This window comes from Podarcis muralis, chromosome 14, assembly GCF_964188315.1.
Source record: "Podarcis muralis chromosome 14, rPodMur119.hap1.1, whole genome shotgun sequence".
Classification (NCBI taxonomy): domain Eukaryota; kingdom Metazoa; phylum Chordata; class Lepidosauria; order Squamata; family Lacertidae; genus Podarcis; species Podarcis muralis.
In genome coordinates, this window is record NC_135668.1 from 50876759 (window position 1) to 50895056 (window position 18298).

General features: G+C 48.8%; 2 protein-coding genes and 1 long non-coding RNA gene across 6 annotated transcripts in view; 1 reads left to right on the top strand and 2 right to left on the bottom strand.

Moving 5' to 3' along the window:
• INTS1 (integrator complex subunit 1) overlaps window positions 1–3944 on the bottom strand; it is a 72662-nt gene extending 68718 nt beyond the window's left edge. Inside the window, exons 1-3 of the mRNA XM_028705382.2 lie at window positions 3788–3944; window positions 1995–2258; window positions 493–689 (exon numbers count right to left, since the gene is read on the bottom strand). Coding sequence (XP_028561215.2) covers window positions 493–689; window positions 1995–2258; window positions 3788–3845 — 519 coding nt within the window. The 5' untranslated portion in view covers window positions 3846–3944. The remainder of the gene's footprint in view (window positions 1–492; window positions 690–1994; window positions 2259–3787) is intronic.
• Window positions 3945–4202: 258 nt separating this feature from the next.
• On the top strand, window positions 4203–5043 carry LOC144325450 (uncharacterized). Its single transcript, XR_013390608.1, has 3 exons — window positions 4203–4241; window positions 4446–4555; window positions 4945–5043. It is a non-coding gene; the product is annotated as an uncharacterized LOC144325450 (long non-coding RNA).
• Window positions 5044–5110: 67 nt separating this feature from the next.
• Window positions 5111–18298, bottom strand: part of LOC114583983 (lysosomal alpha-glucosidase-like) — a 38332-nt gene continuing 25144 nt past the window's right edge. For all 4 annotated transcript variants that reach the window (XM_028705384.2, XM_028705383.2, XM_028705385.2 and 1 more), the window contains exons 14-20: window positions 17091–17242; window positions 15476–15624; window positions 14459–14600; window positions 12647–12745; window positions 11072–11236; window positions 9729–9875; window positions 5111–7785 (exon numbers count right to left, since the gene is read on the bottom strand). In XM_028705384.2, coding sequence (XP_028561217.2) covers window positions 7723–7785; window positions 9729–9875; window positions 11072–11236; window positions 12647–12745; window positions 14459–14600; window positions 15476–15624; window positions 17091–17242 — 917 coding nt within the window. In that variant the 3' untranslated portion in view covers window positions 5111–7722. The remainder of the gene's footprint in view (window positions 7786–9728; window positions 9876–11071; window positions 11237–12646; window positions 12746–14458; window positions 14601–15475; window positions 15625–17090; window positions 17243–18298) is intronic.

Below are 18298 nucleotides of genomic sequence, written 5' to 3' on the forward strand. Positions count from 1 at the left end.
TCTTGCGATTTTTTTCCGCTCCCCCCCTTTTTCTAAGCCGCTAAGCCGCTAATAGCCTTTTAGCAGCTAATCCGCTAAGCCTTTAATAGCCGCTAAGCCGCTAGTAGCGCTAATCCGCTAATAGGGTTGCTTCGCAAGACGAAAAAACCGCTAGACAAAGAGAATCGCGGAACAGATTCTTTTCGTCTTGCGAGGCACCACTGTAGCTTAGAGTTGATTCTATCAGTTAAGGGTCTTCTACTCTCTTTTTTTAACCAATTGTCTCTGAATGAGCTGTGAGTAGCTGATGGAAGAGGGGCAACATCGTCATTTCCTGTATATTGAAAAAGCATGCACCGTATGGTTTAAAAATCAACTTTGGTCTTTGTGTTCCTTAGTGCTGCATTAGTTTCTCCAAAAGAGGTATGTTCCCTTGTCTATCCCACCATGCCCCTAGAGTTAAGTTAGTCAATATTTCTAATCTTGATGCACAAAGTCAAATCCGGCTCTCACCTCAATCACTCCTTCCGTGGCAAAGATGTTGGGCTTCATTTTTGCCAGGTACATCAGACTCAAGTACAGAGTGGTGTCGGGCTTTGCCCGGTTCATTTTCAGCTGCTTCACAGCCCCGCACAACACCCCTTCAATGCGGTCGTCATTGCCTTCGGCTTCCGCAGCCTCGATCTCATCCAGCAAAACCGCTGGGGCCACTGCAAAGAGAGCCAAACAAGAAATGGGTTCCTCAGAGCCCTCAGCCTATTGGCAGGCGTCATTTTTAAGCAATCCAAATAAATGTTATACCAAAGCTCAAGGCAAATGGCTTGTAGGGGGGCTTGGAAAAAAGGTAACACTCTTGATAACCTAAAGGTGGGCAATCTTTTTGGTGAGGGTGCCAAAATATTAAGGAGCAGAAGTCTTGCAGCATGGTTCATATTTGCCAAAAGGGCTTGAAATCTGCATCAGAGCAACAAAGTCCATCATCTACCTTTGCATCAAAACATCTGCATATAATAATAATAATAATTTTTATTTATAGCCCGCCCTCCCCAGCCAAGGCGGCTAACAAGCAATAATAAAAACAAGTTGAATGAATACAACTTAAAAACAAGATTAAAATACAACAATTAAAATATTGAAACATTAAAACATTAAAATATTAAAATGCAGCCTCATCACAGGAGGAGAAAAGAAAAAGAAAAAAGAAAGTGGGGGAGGGAATCAAATTGGCTCCAAGCCAAAGGCCAGGCAGAACAACTCTGTCTTACAGGCCCTGCGGAAAGAAATCAGATCCTGTAGGGCCCTGATCTCATGAGGCAGAGCGTTCCACCAGGCCGGAGCCAGAGTTGAAAAGGCCCTGGAGAACAAAACTGACTGAATACGCAGAATTGGACAAACTAACAGGGAAGATTCGATACCAGAGAGACCAAAAGTTCATTGAGGACTGGGGGAGATTTACAGAATATCTGAAAAGCATATGTGATGCACAGATAACGCTTGTTGGTTTTCAAGAGACTCTGTGAAAAATTAAGAAATATTGTAAAAAAGAGAGTAAAAAGGGAGAGGTGATTTTTAAAGGCAATATTAAGTTTAGAAATGCGTTAACAATATAAATTTAAACGAAAGATTGGCAGAGAAACTGAGGGAAGTCAAAAATTGATGAATGTGTGATAAAATGTGAATTGATTGTATAAAAATGTTTTGAAAATGAATAAAAATATTAAAAGAAAAGAAAAGAAAAGGCCCTGGCACTGGTTGAAGCTAATCTAACTTCCTTAGGGCCTGGGACCACTAGGGTGTTGCTATGCAAGTGATGTCTGTTGGACACAAGACGAACCTGCTGGATCAGGCTAATGACCCATCAAGTCCAGCATCCTGTTCTCACCAGATGCCTTTCCTGGACACACTCAAGCAGGATTCGAACACAAAGCCCTCTCCCCTCCTGCGGTTTCCAGCAACTAGTATTTGGGGCGTATATTGTCTTCTCCGGAGCAAAGGGTCTTTCCCTCTCTCTTTACCTTCAATGGGGACCACGGAGGGCTCCTTGATGGAAGGAGAAATGGCCCGTTTCTCAGCCACGGCTGCCTCCGCCAAGCGTCCCAAGGCACTGAGAGGGGGCGTCGAGGAGAGTTTGGGGCGCTTGGCAAGACTGGAGGCGGCCTCCCGCTTCCGCTCGGAGGGCAACCCGGCCGAAGCCGGCTTGAGTAGCGTGACGGCCGCTTTCGATTCATTGGACTGGCCTTTGGAACCCAAGGCGATGAAATCTCCTGGAGGCGGGTGACCTAGGAGGAAAAAAGAGAGCAGTTCACAGCAATGCAAAGTCAGGGAGAACACAGGAAGCTGCCTTATACCGAGTCGGATCATTGGCTCAGGTAGCTGAGTATTGCCAACACTGACTGGCCGTGGCTGTTCAGGAGTCTTAGTGGACGACAAGCTTCACGTGAGTCAACAGTGTGATGCAGCAGCAAAAAAGCTAACACTATTCTAGGCTGCATCAACAGAATCCTAGCGTCCAGATCAAGGGAAGCAATAGTCCCACTCTGTTCCGCCTTAGTCAGACCACACTTGGAAGAGTGTGTCCAATTCTGGGCACCACAATTTAAGCAGCATATTGACATGCTGGAACGTGTGCTGAGGATGATCAAGGGTCGGGAAGCCAAGCCTTATGAGGAGCAATTGAAGGAGCTGGGTATGTTTAGCCTGGAAAAGAGGAGACTGAGAGGAGATAGGATAACCATCTTCAAATACAGTGGTACCTCGGGTTACATACGCTTCAGGTTACAGACGCTTCACGTTACAGACTCCACTAACCCAGAAATATTACCTCGGGTTAAGAACTTTGCTTCAGGATGAGAACAGAAATCGTGCTCCAACTGCGCAGCAGCAGCAAGAGGCCCCATTAGCTAAAGTGGTGCTTCAGGTTAAGAACAGTTTCAGGTTAAGAATGGACTTCCAGAACGAATTAAGTTCTTAACCCGAGGTACCACTGTACGTTAAGGGCTGTCACATGGAGGAGGGAGCATGCTGGTTTTCTCCTGCCAGGGAGGGTAGGATTCAAGTCACAAGAAAGGAGATTCCAGTGAAACATCTGACAGCAAGAGCCACTCAACAATGGAACGGTCTCCCTCTGGAGGTTCTGGACTCTCCTCCCTTGGAGGTTGGATAGACATCTGGCATGGAGGCTTCAGCTGAGATTCCTGCCTTGCAGGGGGTTGGACTGCATCAGTGGCGTAGCGTGGGGGGTGCAGGGGGGGCCGGCCGCACCGGGCGCAACATCTGGGTTTAGGGCAAATCCATTGGTTAGGGGGCGCAAATCCACGGGTTAGGGGGCGCAAATTACTTGCCTTGCCCCGGGTGCTGACAACCCACGCTACGCCACTGGACTGCATGACCCTAGGCAGCGGTTCTCAACCTGTGGGTCCCCCAGATGTTGTTGGACTACAACCCCCATCATCCCTGAGCTCTGGCCTTGCAAGCTAGGGGTGATGGGAGTTGTAGTCCAACAACATCTGGGGACCCACAGGTCGAGAAAGGCCCTTCCAATTCTACAGTTCTGTGGTTCGTAGGTTTCCAAGCAGAGGCTGGACCAGGCCACCTACCAGGGATCGTCGAGCTGTTACTCCTGCGTTGCAGGGGGGGTCAGCCTAGATGACCCCTGGGGGTCCCCCTCCCAGTTCTGCAGTTCTAGGATTCTACGTCATTCCTTTTTGGGGGGTGGAGAAGAGGGGGGGTTTTTTGTCTTTAAGGCGGAGCTGCCCTCCCCCCTGGGTCTCGTGCACGCGCTTCCCCACCCCCACCCCCTTTTACCCACCGGAGGGTTTGGCGACGGCGCTGGGGCGGCGCGCGGCCGCGGGCTTCGGGCGGTTCATCCCCGCGGAGCCCCCTCCCCACTCCCGCCCTCTCCGCTTTTCCCCCACACAGTCGAGGGGCCGGCAGGGAGGGAGTTAACGGAGAGGAAGGCGGAAGCGGAAGAGGCCTCGCGTGCCCTTCTCCACCCGGAACAAAAATAAGGCGAGGGAGGGGAGCGAACTGGCTTCCAGGCTTTGGGCTGCGCGTCTCTGGCGCCACCGCGCGGCCGGAGGGGGAAACTGCAGGCTTTTCTCCCCCCTTTGCCGGAGGAGACCGCGGAGCGCCACCTAGAGGTTCGGGATCGTTTCAAACTTCAAGCGAGCGGAGGAAACCGTGTCGATGCGAGTCTTTTGCCACCTAGTGGCCGGCGGCGGGGTGGCGGGCAAGGGGAACTGCGACGACGGGGCTCCCAAGCGGTAGACTTATTGATTATTGATATTTCTTTAATTAAAAAAACCAACCCAACGATTTCCACCCGCCCACCACCACCGTTGTAATCCATGGGCCAATAGCACTAGACAGGGCTAGCAAAGGGGGCAAATAGGATTATTGTTTTGTTCTTGTTTTTGTTACGTATTTTGTGTTTTCACCTTGTATTTTTATGCTGTGATCTGCCCCAGTGGTCCGGCCCAGGATGCCTCACCATTCTGAGCAAGGCAGCAGAACGGACACAGATAAACAAAGCTTATGGATGTCACGCAAAACACTTTGCGCCATTGCTATTCTGCAGGTGAGGAAGAGAGGGCTGAGGTTTTTTTCTGGCCTTGATAGCTGCTGCTAGTGGTGGTAACCTGTGCTGGCTTACCCAATAGGCGGACTATTAAAGGTAAAGGTAAAGGGACCCCTGACCATTAGGTCCAGTAGTGACTGACTCTGGGGTTGCGGCGCTCATCTTGCTTTATCTTTATAACTGTACGCCGGCTCCCTCGGCCAATAAAGCGAGATGAGCACCGCAACCCCAGATTCGGTCACGACTGGACCTAATGAGCAGGGGTCCCTTTACCTTTACCACCAGCTGTAATTCCAGTTGTCATTCCCAGCAACCCCTAGCTACCAGTGTTTGCATTTAAAACGAGAATGGCCAAGCTGCATTTAACATTGCACTTCTGTATGGCCCAGGGACAGGTTTGCTCTCTCATGCGTTGCTCGAGAAGTGGCGAGCGGATCGTGCATCATTTCACCGGGGTCCTGAATTACTGCTACGACACGCTTTGCAGGCTTGTCGTTTTGGTTCTCTTTGAATATGCCCACCAAGCATTCATGAACTGAAGTGAATCGCTTTGAACTCTTTGAAGGTTTGTTTTATTGAGAGTCAATCTGGGTACAGCCAGCCACACAGAAATGGCAGATGCAAAGCCCCAAATGAACGGGTAAAAGCTAAACAATCCGAATGCGCCACTCACTTTGTTTGTTTTTCACCATTGCTGGCCTTTCCCAAATGGCCAGAAGCAAAGCAGGCAGTTCCCTGGCTCTGCTCTGCTCACGAAATTGCACGTAGGGGGAAGGAGGGATCTGTATAAAAAATAGTGCAACTCTGCATCCCCCCCCCCCCAAGGGTACATTCTGAATCACTGCAGACACATTCAAACAGGAGGCGGGTTCATAACCAGCCCCAATTCCCTCTTGGCGAAACAAGCAGGTGTTGGGATGTGATGCGAGAGGTGCAACCTCCGCAGCACTGAAAGAAGCAAACCTCACCTAAGGCGGCAAAACCCCAAGGGGCCGGCCTTGGGTGAGGCTGTGGGTTAGGTCAACAGTGGCATCTATCGCTTGAGCAGCTCGTGGAGCCCAGTTCAGTTATCGCTGGAAGGCACCTTCAAGCAGAACCTATGAGCCATCAAAAAAAGCAGGGTTATGACGAGGTGAAAACCCTCCATTGATCTTTGTGGGTTTAAAGCAGGGGTCTGCAACCCGCGGCTCCGGAGCCGCATGTGGCTCTTTTACACCTTTGCCGCGGCTCCGGGGCGGATACTAGCGAGGGGAGGAGGCGCATTGTGTGCCCCAACACTCCCCACTGTGGCGGGCGCTGTACTGGCTGTGACGTCGCATGGGGGCAGTGTCTGCGTTAGTCACACACCGTCCCGACGTCACCTTCCCACCCACTGTCAGATCGGAGGGCAGCGGCGCGCACGCTTTAAATGTCGCAATGGTTTTGCGGCTCCCAGGTTTTTTTTTCTTCGGAAATGGGTCCAAGTGGCTCTTTTTGTCTTAAAGGTTGCAGACCCCTGGTTTAAAGCAATGTTGGCAAAAGAGGGCTTTGGCTTTCGATGTTGGTTTGAGAACAAGATGCCCTGTGCTGCGTGCCAGAACTCCGGGTGAGTTCTCTTGGGCTCAGGTCCTGGAGGAATTTTGTTTTTACCGGCTCCTGCACACAGACAGCAGGCCTAGACAGGCTAACCAAAAAACATTTGGTTGGCCACAGTGACGATGCTGGCCTGATCCAGCTGGACACTTCTTATGAACCAGAAAATGTCCGGAATTGAGCCTGAGCCTTGGGAGCCCATTCATACCACACATTTACCACTGTAAATGGCCATCCCCCCCCCCCAAGGATTCTGGGATCTGTGGTTTGTTAAGGCTTCTGAGAGTTGCGAGGGGACCCCATAACCCCTCCCAGAGCTACACTTCCCAGAGTGGTTTAATGATCAATCCCTCTTCACAGGGAATGCCTGTTTGTGGAATGCTCTCGCACCCTGAACAAACTACAGCTCCCAGAATCCTTTGGCATAAGCCACCCCTGCGGAATCATATTGCTTTAAACCAGGGGTCAGCAAACTTTTTCAGCAGGGGGCCCGTCCACTGTCCCTCAGATCTTGTGGGGGGCAAGACTATATTCTTTGGGGGAAATGAACGAATTCCTACGCCCCACAAATAACCCAGAGATGCATTTTAAATAAAAGGGCACATTCTACTCATGTAAAAACATGCTGATTCCCGGACCGTCTGCAGGCCGGATTGAGAAGGCAATTGGGCCGCATCTGGCCCCCCGGACCTCAATTTGCCTACCCATGCTATAAATGCATGGTGTGAATGTGCCCCAAGAGAGTGCCCAAGCTTTAGTGCCCTCTGCGGAAACAGAAGGGTACTGCGGTGAACATCACCTGCCCCTCTCATTGGCACGGAGGATGAAGGCTGAGGAACCTGTTCTCCTACCTTTGCCTGGCTTAGAGGTGCTGCACTTTCTGCCCTCGTTCCACGTTCGGGTCCTGCTCCCAGCAAAAGACAGCAGAGACCCTGGCTTGCATATCCTCCCCTCCCCAAATCAGGACCCTGGAGGGTAGGGTTATGCTGGACAAACATGTCTCTGTGGCATCTTAGGAAGAAGAGGTCCTCTCCCCCCACCCAGCCTTGCTATCTAGGATCCTTTAAACCAGGAACACCAGGCACTGGGCTTGGAACGCTTGGCATGCATAGAGTCCCTTCTCATGCAGCGGCAGAGACAGTGCGATACAGGATGCAGCAGCAGCAGCAGCAGCAGCACAGAGATCCTGGGCTACCTTTAGAAACACACACAAAACTCACGCACACAGATATACAGTTTAGGCACTCTAACCCAGCGAAGGCGACGGAGGCGTCTCCCTTTTCCGACGGGAGCAGCAAAGCGTGGGATGGCTCGGCGGGACGCCCAGCAGCGTGCAAGAGACCCTCACCCCATCGAGGGCCCAGCTGAGACGGGGCTTGGGTTTTGTTTTTTTGGCAGAAATGCAGTAAAAGCTGAAGCAGCAGCAGGGAGTCCCTTTTCCTGAGGAGACACGAAGAAGAGAGCGCGAGGCTCGGGGCCGCGGAGACCCTCCTAGGGGTGTGCGGCCCCCCATCCGGAGGGCCTGGACGGGCGACAGACCCGCCTGCCGGCAACAGTACATTCAGACGGCTGGGGCGGAGGGAACTCTGCCAGTCTCACATCCAGTGTACGCTGAATCCGTGGCTGAGGTTGAGCTGCAGGTCACTCACAGTGAGAACCTACGAAGGAAGCGAGATCAGTCATTAGCTGGGGCCTTTATTCCCTTCATTAGGACACGGGAGGCACTGTGGGTTAAACCACAGAGCCTAGGACTTGCTGATCAGAAGGTCGACGGTTCGAATCCCTGTGACGGGGTGAGCTCCTGTTGCTCGGTCCCCTCTCCTGCCAACCTAGCAGTTCAAAAGCACATCAAAGTGCAAGTAGATAAATAGGTACCACTCCGGCAGGAAGGTAAACGGCGTTTCCGTGCGCTGCTCTGGTTCGCCAGAAGTGGCTTAATCATGCTGGCCACATGACCCCGAAGCTGTACGCTGGCTCCCTCAGCCAATAAAGCGAGATGAGCGCCGCAACCCCAGAGTCGGCTACGAATGGACCTAATGGTCACCTTTACTCCCTTCAATAGTTTGCATTTCTAATAGTTATCGGTCCCGCCCCTGTTTTTCTATTGCAATTTTTTTTAAAAAAAAGCTGCCAGTGGTAATCTAATAAATTGTTGGCTTCAAGTTACAAGAAAGGAGATTCCGATTAAACATCAGGAAGGACTTTCGGAGAGTAACAGCTGTTCAGCGGTGGAGCAGACTCTCTCAGGAGATTCTGGACTCTCCTTCCTTGGAGGTTTTTAAGCAGAACTTGGATGGCCATCTGCCATGGATGCTTTAGCTGAGATTCCTGCATTGGACCTCAGGGTGCCTTCCAAATCTACAATTCAGTGATTCTAATTGAAACCTGCAGGAAAATGTTGCAGTATAGAGTGCTTCTGTTTAGGGTTACTGCCAACCATGTCCTATTCTTTCTATCTATCTATCATCTATATTACATATCATTTCCAACAATCATATAATATATTTTCTTATCTTATACAATGTTTTTGACTTCCATCAACCGCATCTGAAGATTTTTCAATCTTTATCACTTAATCTACATTTCTTAATTTCCCTATTACTTTTACTTGTCCTTAACTAATATCTCTCTTCATAATCTTCTCTGCAATATTTCACATAATCCTCCTTACAAAACTTCTTGCAGTCCTACTAGCGTAATCTGTTTATTACAATTGCTTTTCAAATAGTTCAAATATTTACTCCAGTCCTCTGAGAATCTCTGGTCCCACAGATTTTGGATCCTTCCTGACATCTTATCTAATTCTGCATAGTCCATTAATTTCGTCTGCCATTCTTCTTTTGTCGGTAATTCTTCTTGTTTCCATTTCTGTGCCAATAATATTCTTGCTGCCCCTGTCCTATTCAACGTCATTTCCCTCTCCCACAGACACGCAACATTCTGTGGCCAGCGTGGTGTAGTGGTTAGAGTGTTGGACTAAGACCTGGGAGAGCAGGGTTCAAATCCCCACTTGGCCATGTAGCCTCCTCAGTGACCTTGGGTCAGTCACTCATTCTCAGCCAAACCTGCCCCTCAGGGTTGTTGTGAGAGTCGAATAAGGAAGAAAACTACCGGTATGTATGAGTTCTCTGGAAGGGAAGTTGGGGTATAAATGTAAAACTAACAAACAAACATGCTCAGTCTTCATGGGCCAGTTTTCTCCCCTTCTCCACTTGGGTCGTCCCACCCCAAATACTCTATATTCTACTTCTGCAAACTTTGGAGTTCCCCAAACCCTGCTGATACCTCCCCCTTGAGGGTGGATGTTCTTGTTTTGGCTGTGTAAGGATTTATCCCTGGAGAACTGAGTTTGCTCTTAGTATATCAGAACTGCAAATAAAAAGGTGGTGTGCTTTTTTGGTTTTTTAAAATTAGAATAAAGCTAAAAACAGTACAGTGACCAAGTTAGAAAACAAAGGCAGTAGAATCATAGAGTTGCCCAGTGAAAAACAAGCAGTGATGGGCCTCTCTTGGGAGGGCATGCCAGATTCTAGGTGCCAACACAGACAAGACCCTGCCTCTAGCACCCACTGGCTGCACATCCAAGCTGCCTGTCGGTTACCTGGTTTGTCAGGTAGGTAAACGGCCTCTCCTTGCCATTGACAGTGACTGTCTTTGGCTCTTCTCGGACCCCGTAGACACTCAGCGCATCCACTGTGACGTACGTGGCTCCCGCGTTGGAATGCAGGACGGTGGAAGTGAATGTGTTCTGGAAGGAAAAGAGAAAAAAGCGGGAACTCCCTGGTCACAGCTGCCTCCCTGCTTCAGCAAACACACTCAACTCCTCTCTTCTCTTCCCCACTGCTAATATAGGATCGATTCATTCATGCCACCCTGCTTCGGAAAGATTAGTCTGTGTGCAGATCCTCTGTGTCCAGATCCTCTGGGGCTGTCGCTAAAGGAAGAGAAGAAGTGATTCCCATCTGACGAGGCCACAGGAAGAGATCTTCTCAAGGTTGGTTGACATCAGCGGAAGAGAGAGATGGGAAGCAAGGCTCGCTCTACTGGTTCTGCTGGGGCAGGCCAGCTCCTCACCCCAAGGCAGTCATTTGCAAACTTTTTTCTCTGGACCACACTTTCAGAATAAAAAATTGTGCCACATCTTTTTAGTGAGAAGAAATATATTGGAAAACACAATTAGGATTGTTTGCAGTATCACTCGTTGCTCTTGCTCTCATTTTGAAAAGATATCTATCTATATTCTGCAAAAATAAGAATTGATACTACAGTGAGATGTTTAAATTTTTCGTTGATTGTCCTTGAATCTTCCTGCCACACTTGGCACCCTCTCTCCTGCCACATCAATGTGGTATGCCACAATTTGTGAGAACTACTGCCGTGAAGCATCACCTTCCCCCAGGCTGCCTCAGGGACAGAGATGAGAAGCGGGGCTCATTCCATCTCCTTTGCCAAAAGCCCAGCTCCATCAGGCGCCTCCTGCCTATCGAGCAATGGTTTAAAAACTGGTGGTCCATGTTTAAACCCTCATCTTCCTTGTCACTTTCCCCTTGTGTGCCATGCTTTTTTAGATCGTAGACCTGTGGGAAGGGACTGTCTTGTTTTAATTTATTGCATGCAAGCCGCTCTGGGAGCCTTCCTTTTGCTGAAGAGCAGGGTAAAAAGGTTCTAAGTGAATAAATACAGTGGTACCTCGGGTTACAAACACTTCGGGTTACAGACTCCGCTAACCCGGAAGTAGTACCTTGGGTTAAGAACTTTGCCCCAGGATGAGAACAGAAATTGTGTGGCGGCGGCGGAAGGCCCCATTAGCTAAAGTGGTACCTTCGGTTAAGAACGGTTTCAGGTTAAGAATGGAGCTCCAGAACGAATTAAGTTTGTAACCAGAGGTACCACTGTAGCTAACTTGCTGGTCACACCACAGCAGGGCAAAGAGGCTCTTCTTACCTGTGTGACGTTGAACACTAAGTAAGAATAGTCGCCCTTGGCGAACGTGTCCAGGCTCTCGCCGTCGTCCCAGTAAAGGTCTCCCCAGGCATTGGCGTTCTGCGACAGGGCTGCAATCAGGTGAAGAGCGTTCCCACTGCCCACCGATGTGCTGCCTCCGAGTTTCTGAGAGGGAAAGAGATCAGCGTGTGAAATCCAGATTCACTGAAAGCAGCCCCGATTAGGGCTGGGCGATGTCTGGTTTTCAACATTGTGATATATCACAATGTCTGAAGTAACACCGAGAAAGGCTGAAAAAGGGGCTGGGATGTGGAGGAAGGGAGGTAGGAGCGACCAGGAGGAAGGGAAGGAAGCGGCCTGCTTGCTCGGGCGAAGGATCTCCTGCCTACTTCACAGCCCAGCCTCAGCCTTGGCAGAGGGAGCCCGAGGAGGTGCTCTGCTTGCCTGCATATTTGCCTTCGTCTGAGCAAGTGGGGCAGGCTGCCCCTTTCTGAGAGGGGAATAGGGGCCACCTAACAACACTCAACAACCTTTAAAAAAAGCTACAGTTCCCAGAATTCTTTGGGGGAAACCATGACTGTCTGAAATGGCGCCAGAGCACTTTAAACGTATGGTGTGGATACGGCTTCAGTTCATAAATTCACAACAACCATGTCCAATGCCTATTTGATAACAACATTTATACAGTGGCATGCAAGGTATGCAAGGCCTTCTTTCACTGCACATCACACTAAACCGGTCTTTGTGTCTATAATTATATTATTCTAAATGGGGGCAGGGGTGTCAGTCTGGATCATACCCTGGGTTCCTTCCAGGCCTGCTTAGAAAAGGCTACTGAACAAGTTGTAACAGTTCCTTTCTTAAGGGAAAGGTTTTGGCTGGCAGTTAAGTACTGCGATTTAACGTATCCGAAGAGGTTGCTCTGCTGCCATAGAGACAAATGGCTGGGCCTTTTTGTCATCTCACCTGGCAGGATGACACATCATCCTAGGATGGAGAACAAACTAAAAGAGACTGTGTATATGAGGGGTGTGTGTATGTGTGCGTTGGGCTGATGCTGGAAGCTAGAGGCATGTATTGCTCTGTACATAATATGCACAGAGTGGAACTGTGAATATTATGCACAAACAGCATAATATGCACAAACAGAACTGAGTTCCTCTGGTCTCCAAGCCCCCTCCCTCGCTTCCCTCTCCCGCTCCCATGTGGCCGGGAAGGCAAATTCAGCAGTTAACCACAGTTTGCTGTGCCGTCCAGAGCTAGGCCTGCAGTTCATCTTTGCTGTGGTTAAACAATGAGCTCCAGCAATTGTGGTTTGGCATTGGCTTGTTCGAAAGGTAAACCACAACAAAGCCTATAGGTTATCCTATAGCACCACAGTGGGCAGTATGTGACCACACAGGTGCCGTTAGACCTCAACTCCCGTTAGCACCAGCCAGCAGGGACAGGGGATAGGGGATTATGGGACTTGCAGTCCCGCAATATCTGGAGGTCCAAGGGTTACCCACCCACCCCCTTTTTAAAGAAAAGTCACATGGTGGCAGGTGGAAGAGGATGAAAACTATCAGGCCTCACCTGGGTTGGCAGGATGGTCCCTTCCCGCACATGCACGTTGATGTGGTCCAGAGGTGCAGCAATCTTCAGGTTCTCCCCGCTGCTGTTCACTGAAGAGCCCTGCAGGGGGCAGCGAGAGGTTGAGCTATCAAGTTCATGCCAAGCAGTCAGATTACAGCAGCCTCTGCCAGCCTCCCAGCAGCCCCAAACATCTGGAGCATGGGTAGGCAAACTAAGGCCTGGGGTCCGGATCCAGCCCAATTGACTTCTAAATCCAGTCTGCGGACAGTCTGGGAATCAGCATGTTTTTACATGAGTAGAATGTGTCCTTTTATTTAAAATTGCATCTCTGGGTTATTTGTGGGGCATAGGAATTTGTTCATTTTTTTTTCCTTTTCAAAATATAGTCCGGCCCCCCACAAGGTCTGAGGGACAGTGGACCGGGCCCCCTGCTGAAAAAGTTTGCTGACCCCTGATCTGGAGGATGCCACGTTGGGTCAGGGCTCTATGAGACACACGGCTGCCTGTTTTGGGTTGCTGGTTTTGGCCTTCAGAGCCCTAAAAAGTTAGACGCCACCTAATCTGGAGGAGATGCTACACTTCCATGAGCCTTGCCCTGCATTTAGAGATCAGCATCCGAGACCCGGCCAGTTGGCCCACCAGCGAGAGTTGTTAGGCTGGCGGGAGCGAGGGACAGGGCTCTCTCAGTGGTGGCTCCACACCTTTGGAATTCCCTTCCCGGGGGGGGGGGGGGGGAGAGAAAGAAATGGCCTCATCCCTGCTGCTTTCAAAAAGAAATAAATCCATAGGCACATTTATTAAGATTGGCTGAACAGTGATGCACTTAAAAAAAAAAAGAATTAACTGCTGGTGGTCTTTGTGTCTGTAATTATATTGTTCTAAATTGGGGAGGAGGGGGGAGTCAGTCTGGGTTCCTTCCAGGCCTGCTTAGAAAAGGCTACTGAACAAGTTGTAACAGTTCCTTTCTTAAGTGAAAGATTTTGGCTGGCCAGTTGAATACTGCGATTTAACACATCCAAAGGGGTTGCTCTGTTGCCATAGAGACAAATGGCTGGGGCCTTTTACCACCTCACCTGGCTGGATGCCAAATCATCCTAGAGAAGAGAACAAACCGAAAGGGACTATGTATAGGAGGGGTGTGTGGGTGGGTGTTGGGCTGGTGCTGGAAGCTAGAGGCATGTCTTGCTCTGTGCCGGACCCCAAAACTAAATTTGGGGCTTCCCTGGAAACCTAAGGGGCCCTTTGGAACTCCCTGCCTATTTAGATCAGGCAGGTGCCTTCACTGCATTTATTTCAGCCCCCACTAAATGTACGTTCTTATTCAGACAAACCTACCCAGATGCTTAGAAAGTTTGTATAGGTTTTGAATTGCTTTAGTCCTGGGTTTCCCAAACTTGGGTCTCCAGCTGTTTTTGGACTACAACTCCCATCACCCTTAGCTAGCAGGACAAGTGGTCAGGGATGATGGGAACTGTAGTCCAAAAACAGCTGGTGACCCAAGTTTGGTTTACTTTATTCTGCTGTGGTTCTAACTATCTGTATGTTTTAAATTATGGTTGCAATTTTTTTAGCGATAATTTTATCATTTTATCTTTTTTGTAAACCGCATTGAGGCATTCCCCCTACGATCAAGAGGTATATACTTTTTATTGAATAAATAAGTAAAGGGAAGGCAAGATCTTCTGGGGTGTTAATGCTGTGAGCCCCAGCAGAGGAATATATCCCAGTTTCCTCTCCTGGGGTAACAAAGACGACCCAAGCAGAGAAATTATGAGACCATCACAGCTGGTCTGACGGGCTGCACGCTCTTACCGTGTAGTAGTCGTACCACAAGCCTCGGGGAAAGTAGCCGATCACCGAATTCACGCCAGGCTCCAGCACCGGAGTCAGCAGCAGGCCCCGCCCCCAGAGGAACTGCCTGTCAATGGAGTAAGTGGCCACATCCTTCGGGAACCTAGGAGGGAGAACAAGCCGCCACAAATGCCGTCAATCAAGGCCACAATCACACCACACATTAAAAGCACCACGAGACCCCTTAAAAAAGCTATAGCTTCCCGTTAAGCGTAATGGCTGCGTAATGGTTGGACTAGCGTCTGGGAGAGCAGGGTTCGAATCCCTACGCATCCATGAAGCTCCCTGGGTGACCTTGGAGCCAGTCACCATCACATTGCCTAACCCACCACATTACACATTACACATTACATATTACAGAACATCAACAATACAAACTTTAAAAGAAAAGCATACCGACAGACAGCCTAAAAAATGAATAAAATGCATACTGATAGCCTAATAATAACATAATCATAATAACAGTCCCTGTCCCACATTTTCACAGGCCATAGATTATTTAATAGCCATCAGCCCAGGTAAAGAGGAATGTTTTCGCCTGGTGCCTAAAGACATGCAATGATGGCACCTCCAAGAGCTGCAATTCCCAGAGTTTCCTGGGAAGACTAATGGAGTGTCAAACCACAATGGGAATGGAGGTTCTGAGAAGGGAACACGGGCTCCTAACAACTCACAGCACCCTTAGCAAACTACAACTCCCAGAACTCTTTGTGGGAGGAGCCATTGCTTTTTAAAGCAGTAGCACAGAGCTTTAGCTGTGTGGCGTGAATGTGGCTTGGGTGCCCCAGGTTGAAAGTTCCCCTGCCTCTGGCTTAATTGGTTCCTTATTCTGTTAGGGACCTTGAACTTCCTGTGGATACCCCCACCCCACCCCCCGGGAAGAGGGCTTTGGCAAGGCAAGGGAGAGAGCTGCGCCGTTCTCTTAGCCCTGAACCATGCCCGCTTGCAAGCCCCCTGGAAATGGGCACAATTCCTTACTCGAAGAAGAGAGGCCGGGCCACGGTGTCCCCTTGCAGGTGAGCCCGGTGGAAGAGGGAGTAGAGGTACGGCAAGAGGGCATAGCGGACCTCTAGTGCTGTCTTCATGGCAGTTCGTGTGGCAGGGCTGAACGCGGAGGGATCCTGGGCCTGAAGAGAAGGGTGGAAAACAACAATAGGCAAATGGGCTTAAACGGTGGCATGCAGAAGACCAGGGCAAAGGAGGCAGTGTGGCGTAGGGGTTAGAGTCCTTGCCTAGGACCCGGGAGACCAGGGTTCCAATCTCCACTCAGCCATGAAACTCACTGGGAGGCTGGTCACTGCCTTCTATCCTAGCCTACCTCACAAGGTTGTTGTGGGGATTGAATGAGGATTGGGAGAACTAGGTGACCACTTTGAGCTCCTTGGAGAAAATTCGGGGGGTGGGGTGGTTATAAATGCAAAAAAACAAAAAAAAACAAAAATAGTCCAGATTGTGCAGAAGCTTGAACTTTTTTAAAAAAATGAATTAAATACTGTATGTTTATGGAAGAAGATTGGAAGAAATTCAAAGACTATCTGCAGAAATACTGTAAAATTAACGAATGTTAAAATGATGTTGGATTGGAAATAAGTGGCGTTGGTAAATAAGAGTAATAAGAATATGTAAACATGGATTGATAATGGATGAAAATATATTGTTATAATAGGTTATGATAAAAAGTTAAGATAAATGAAAGAAGGTTAGGATTTGCTGAACCAATTATATAAATGGGAATACAAAAAGGGGAGGTGGGAGGAAGTCAAGAAAATAAGTAAATGAATTTACAAGCCTTAAAAACTGGATTGGTTTTTTTTAAAAAAATTTCTCTTTTTTTGTTTTTCTGGGTTTGTGTATGTATTTTTTATCTGTATTTTTTCTTAGTTTTTCTGTAATCTCTATCTTTTTTCCCCCAATACTGTAATTTTTTGTTTGTAATTCTTTTTTTAGTTTATAATTCTATGTGTATTCTTTGAAAAAATCTAATAAATATCTTATAAAAATAAAATAAAATAAAATAAATACTGTATGTTTACATTGTTGCAACCTGCCCTGGGATCTTATGGTGAAGGGTAGGGAAGAAATCAAATAAAGAAAACAAACCCAACAATGATGGGAAGCTAAATTCAGAGCCTTCTTTGCCCTGCTCTGCGTCCTATCTAAGGATCAATTCAGAAAATTGTGTTCTGCATCAGGTGCAACCAAACTTTTAGAAAGAAGGGGCAAAATAATGTCAACAGCATAAAGCAAACTGGGTGATTTGGTTACCGGCACTCAAAGGAGGCTCCCTGTTGCATCTCTGCATGAGCTCATGGCTTCCCAATTGGGGAAGCAGACTCAGATCAGAGACTCATGCAGAGTGCCAGTGGAGCACTCTGAGGAAGACAGGCAGCCCTTACTGTCTTACCCGAAAACAAATCGTGCTGCATGTTAGCAAAGTGTGCCTCCAGTTCTGGTTTTGAAAAATTTTTATGAACGAAAACAAGAGAAGCAAAAAGCTTTAACTCAAAGGGTGTGCAGGGTGGGAATGCAGTAGCTATATGAAAGTTTGAGAAACACTTAATGTGAGTCCCCGTCCTGCCCCCAGCAGCTTCACCTTCACATCCTGGGTGTTGTGGTTTCGTGCAAAGGGGTAGAAGGCTCCCAACTGCATCCAGCGAGTGCAAAGCTCCTCCGAAGTGGAGCCCGAGAAGCCGCAGATGTCTGCCCCGACCAACGGGATCCCAAAGAGGCTGAAGCTGAGCACCCCTGAGGATTCAGGCAGAGGGGAAAGGAGTCAATAGCGGCCAGGCGATTACTGACATTAACAGCTGGCTGAATTTCAGATTAGATCACCACAATGCATTTTTATGGGGCTTGCCTTGGAGACAGTCTGAAACCCCCTACTGGTACAGAATGCAGCCACCTGCCTATGGACACTATGCCTGTTTTAAAACAACGTCACTGCTTCCAGTCTTTTTCCAGGCCCAGTTGAAGGTGCACGGTTAAACAGGTCTGGAAGGAGCCATAAAAAACACCCAGTGATAGTGAAGTTAGCCCTTTATTCAAAGAAACCCAAACAGTGCAGGCCTAGCAATCACAGCAATTGTTCCCGGTAGGTCTTGCCCCAAAGAGGCAGTGGTGAGGACTGAAGGTCCCTGCCTGCCCACCGCTGCCTAAGTCTCCTCCTCCCCAGGGTTTCCCCCAACCAATCTGAGACTGTGTTAGCGTGCAAACATTCTTTCCTCTGCTCTTTTCATTTCTCTGCATGTTCTGGGAGACCGGGGGGGGGGGGGGGGGAGGGAGCTGGTTGCAGCAGGAGGGTGGGACTCGCTGGCTTTTTCAGCAGCCTGCCTCATCTCTGTCTCCTGGCGGCCACACCCCCTCCTCTCCAGGCTCCACTTCTGTCTCTGTAACTACTATCTTCTGTAACTACAAGCCAAAGGCTGCCTCCAGGATCATACTGTGAACTGAATAAGTAAACTTCTTAATATTTTAAAGAGAAGGCTGTTGTGTCTTTATTTTTTTAAAAGGGAATAAAGGGGAATTTACCAGGAACAATCCAATCTGGACAAGCCAGACCGGATTGCTTAACTCAAGAGATTCAAACGAATCTACCAACTAGCTTCCTGCGATATACAGAGAATGTGCTTTACTACCAGCTCACTAGCGTGAGGAAGGATAATGTTTAATCAACGTATCCTCTCCTACTATCCACAACATTCCCACAAGAATAGGGTGCTGGACTAGATGGGCCATGGGCCTAATCCAACAGCCAGGCTCTCTGTGCGTCTTTCTGGAGAGCCGTGTCTGTAGCTGGAAAAG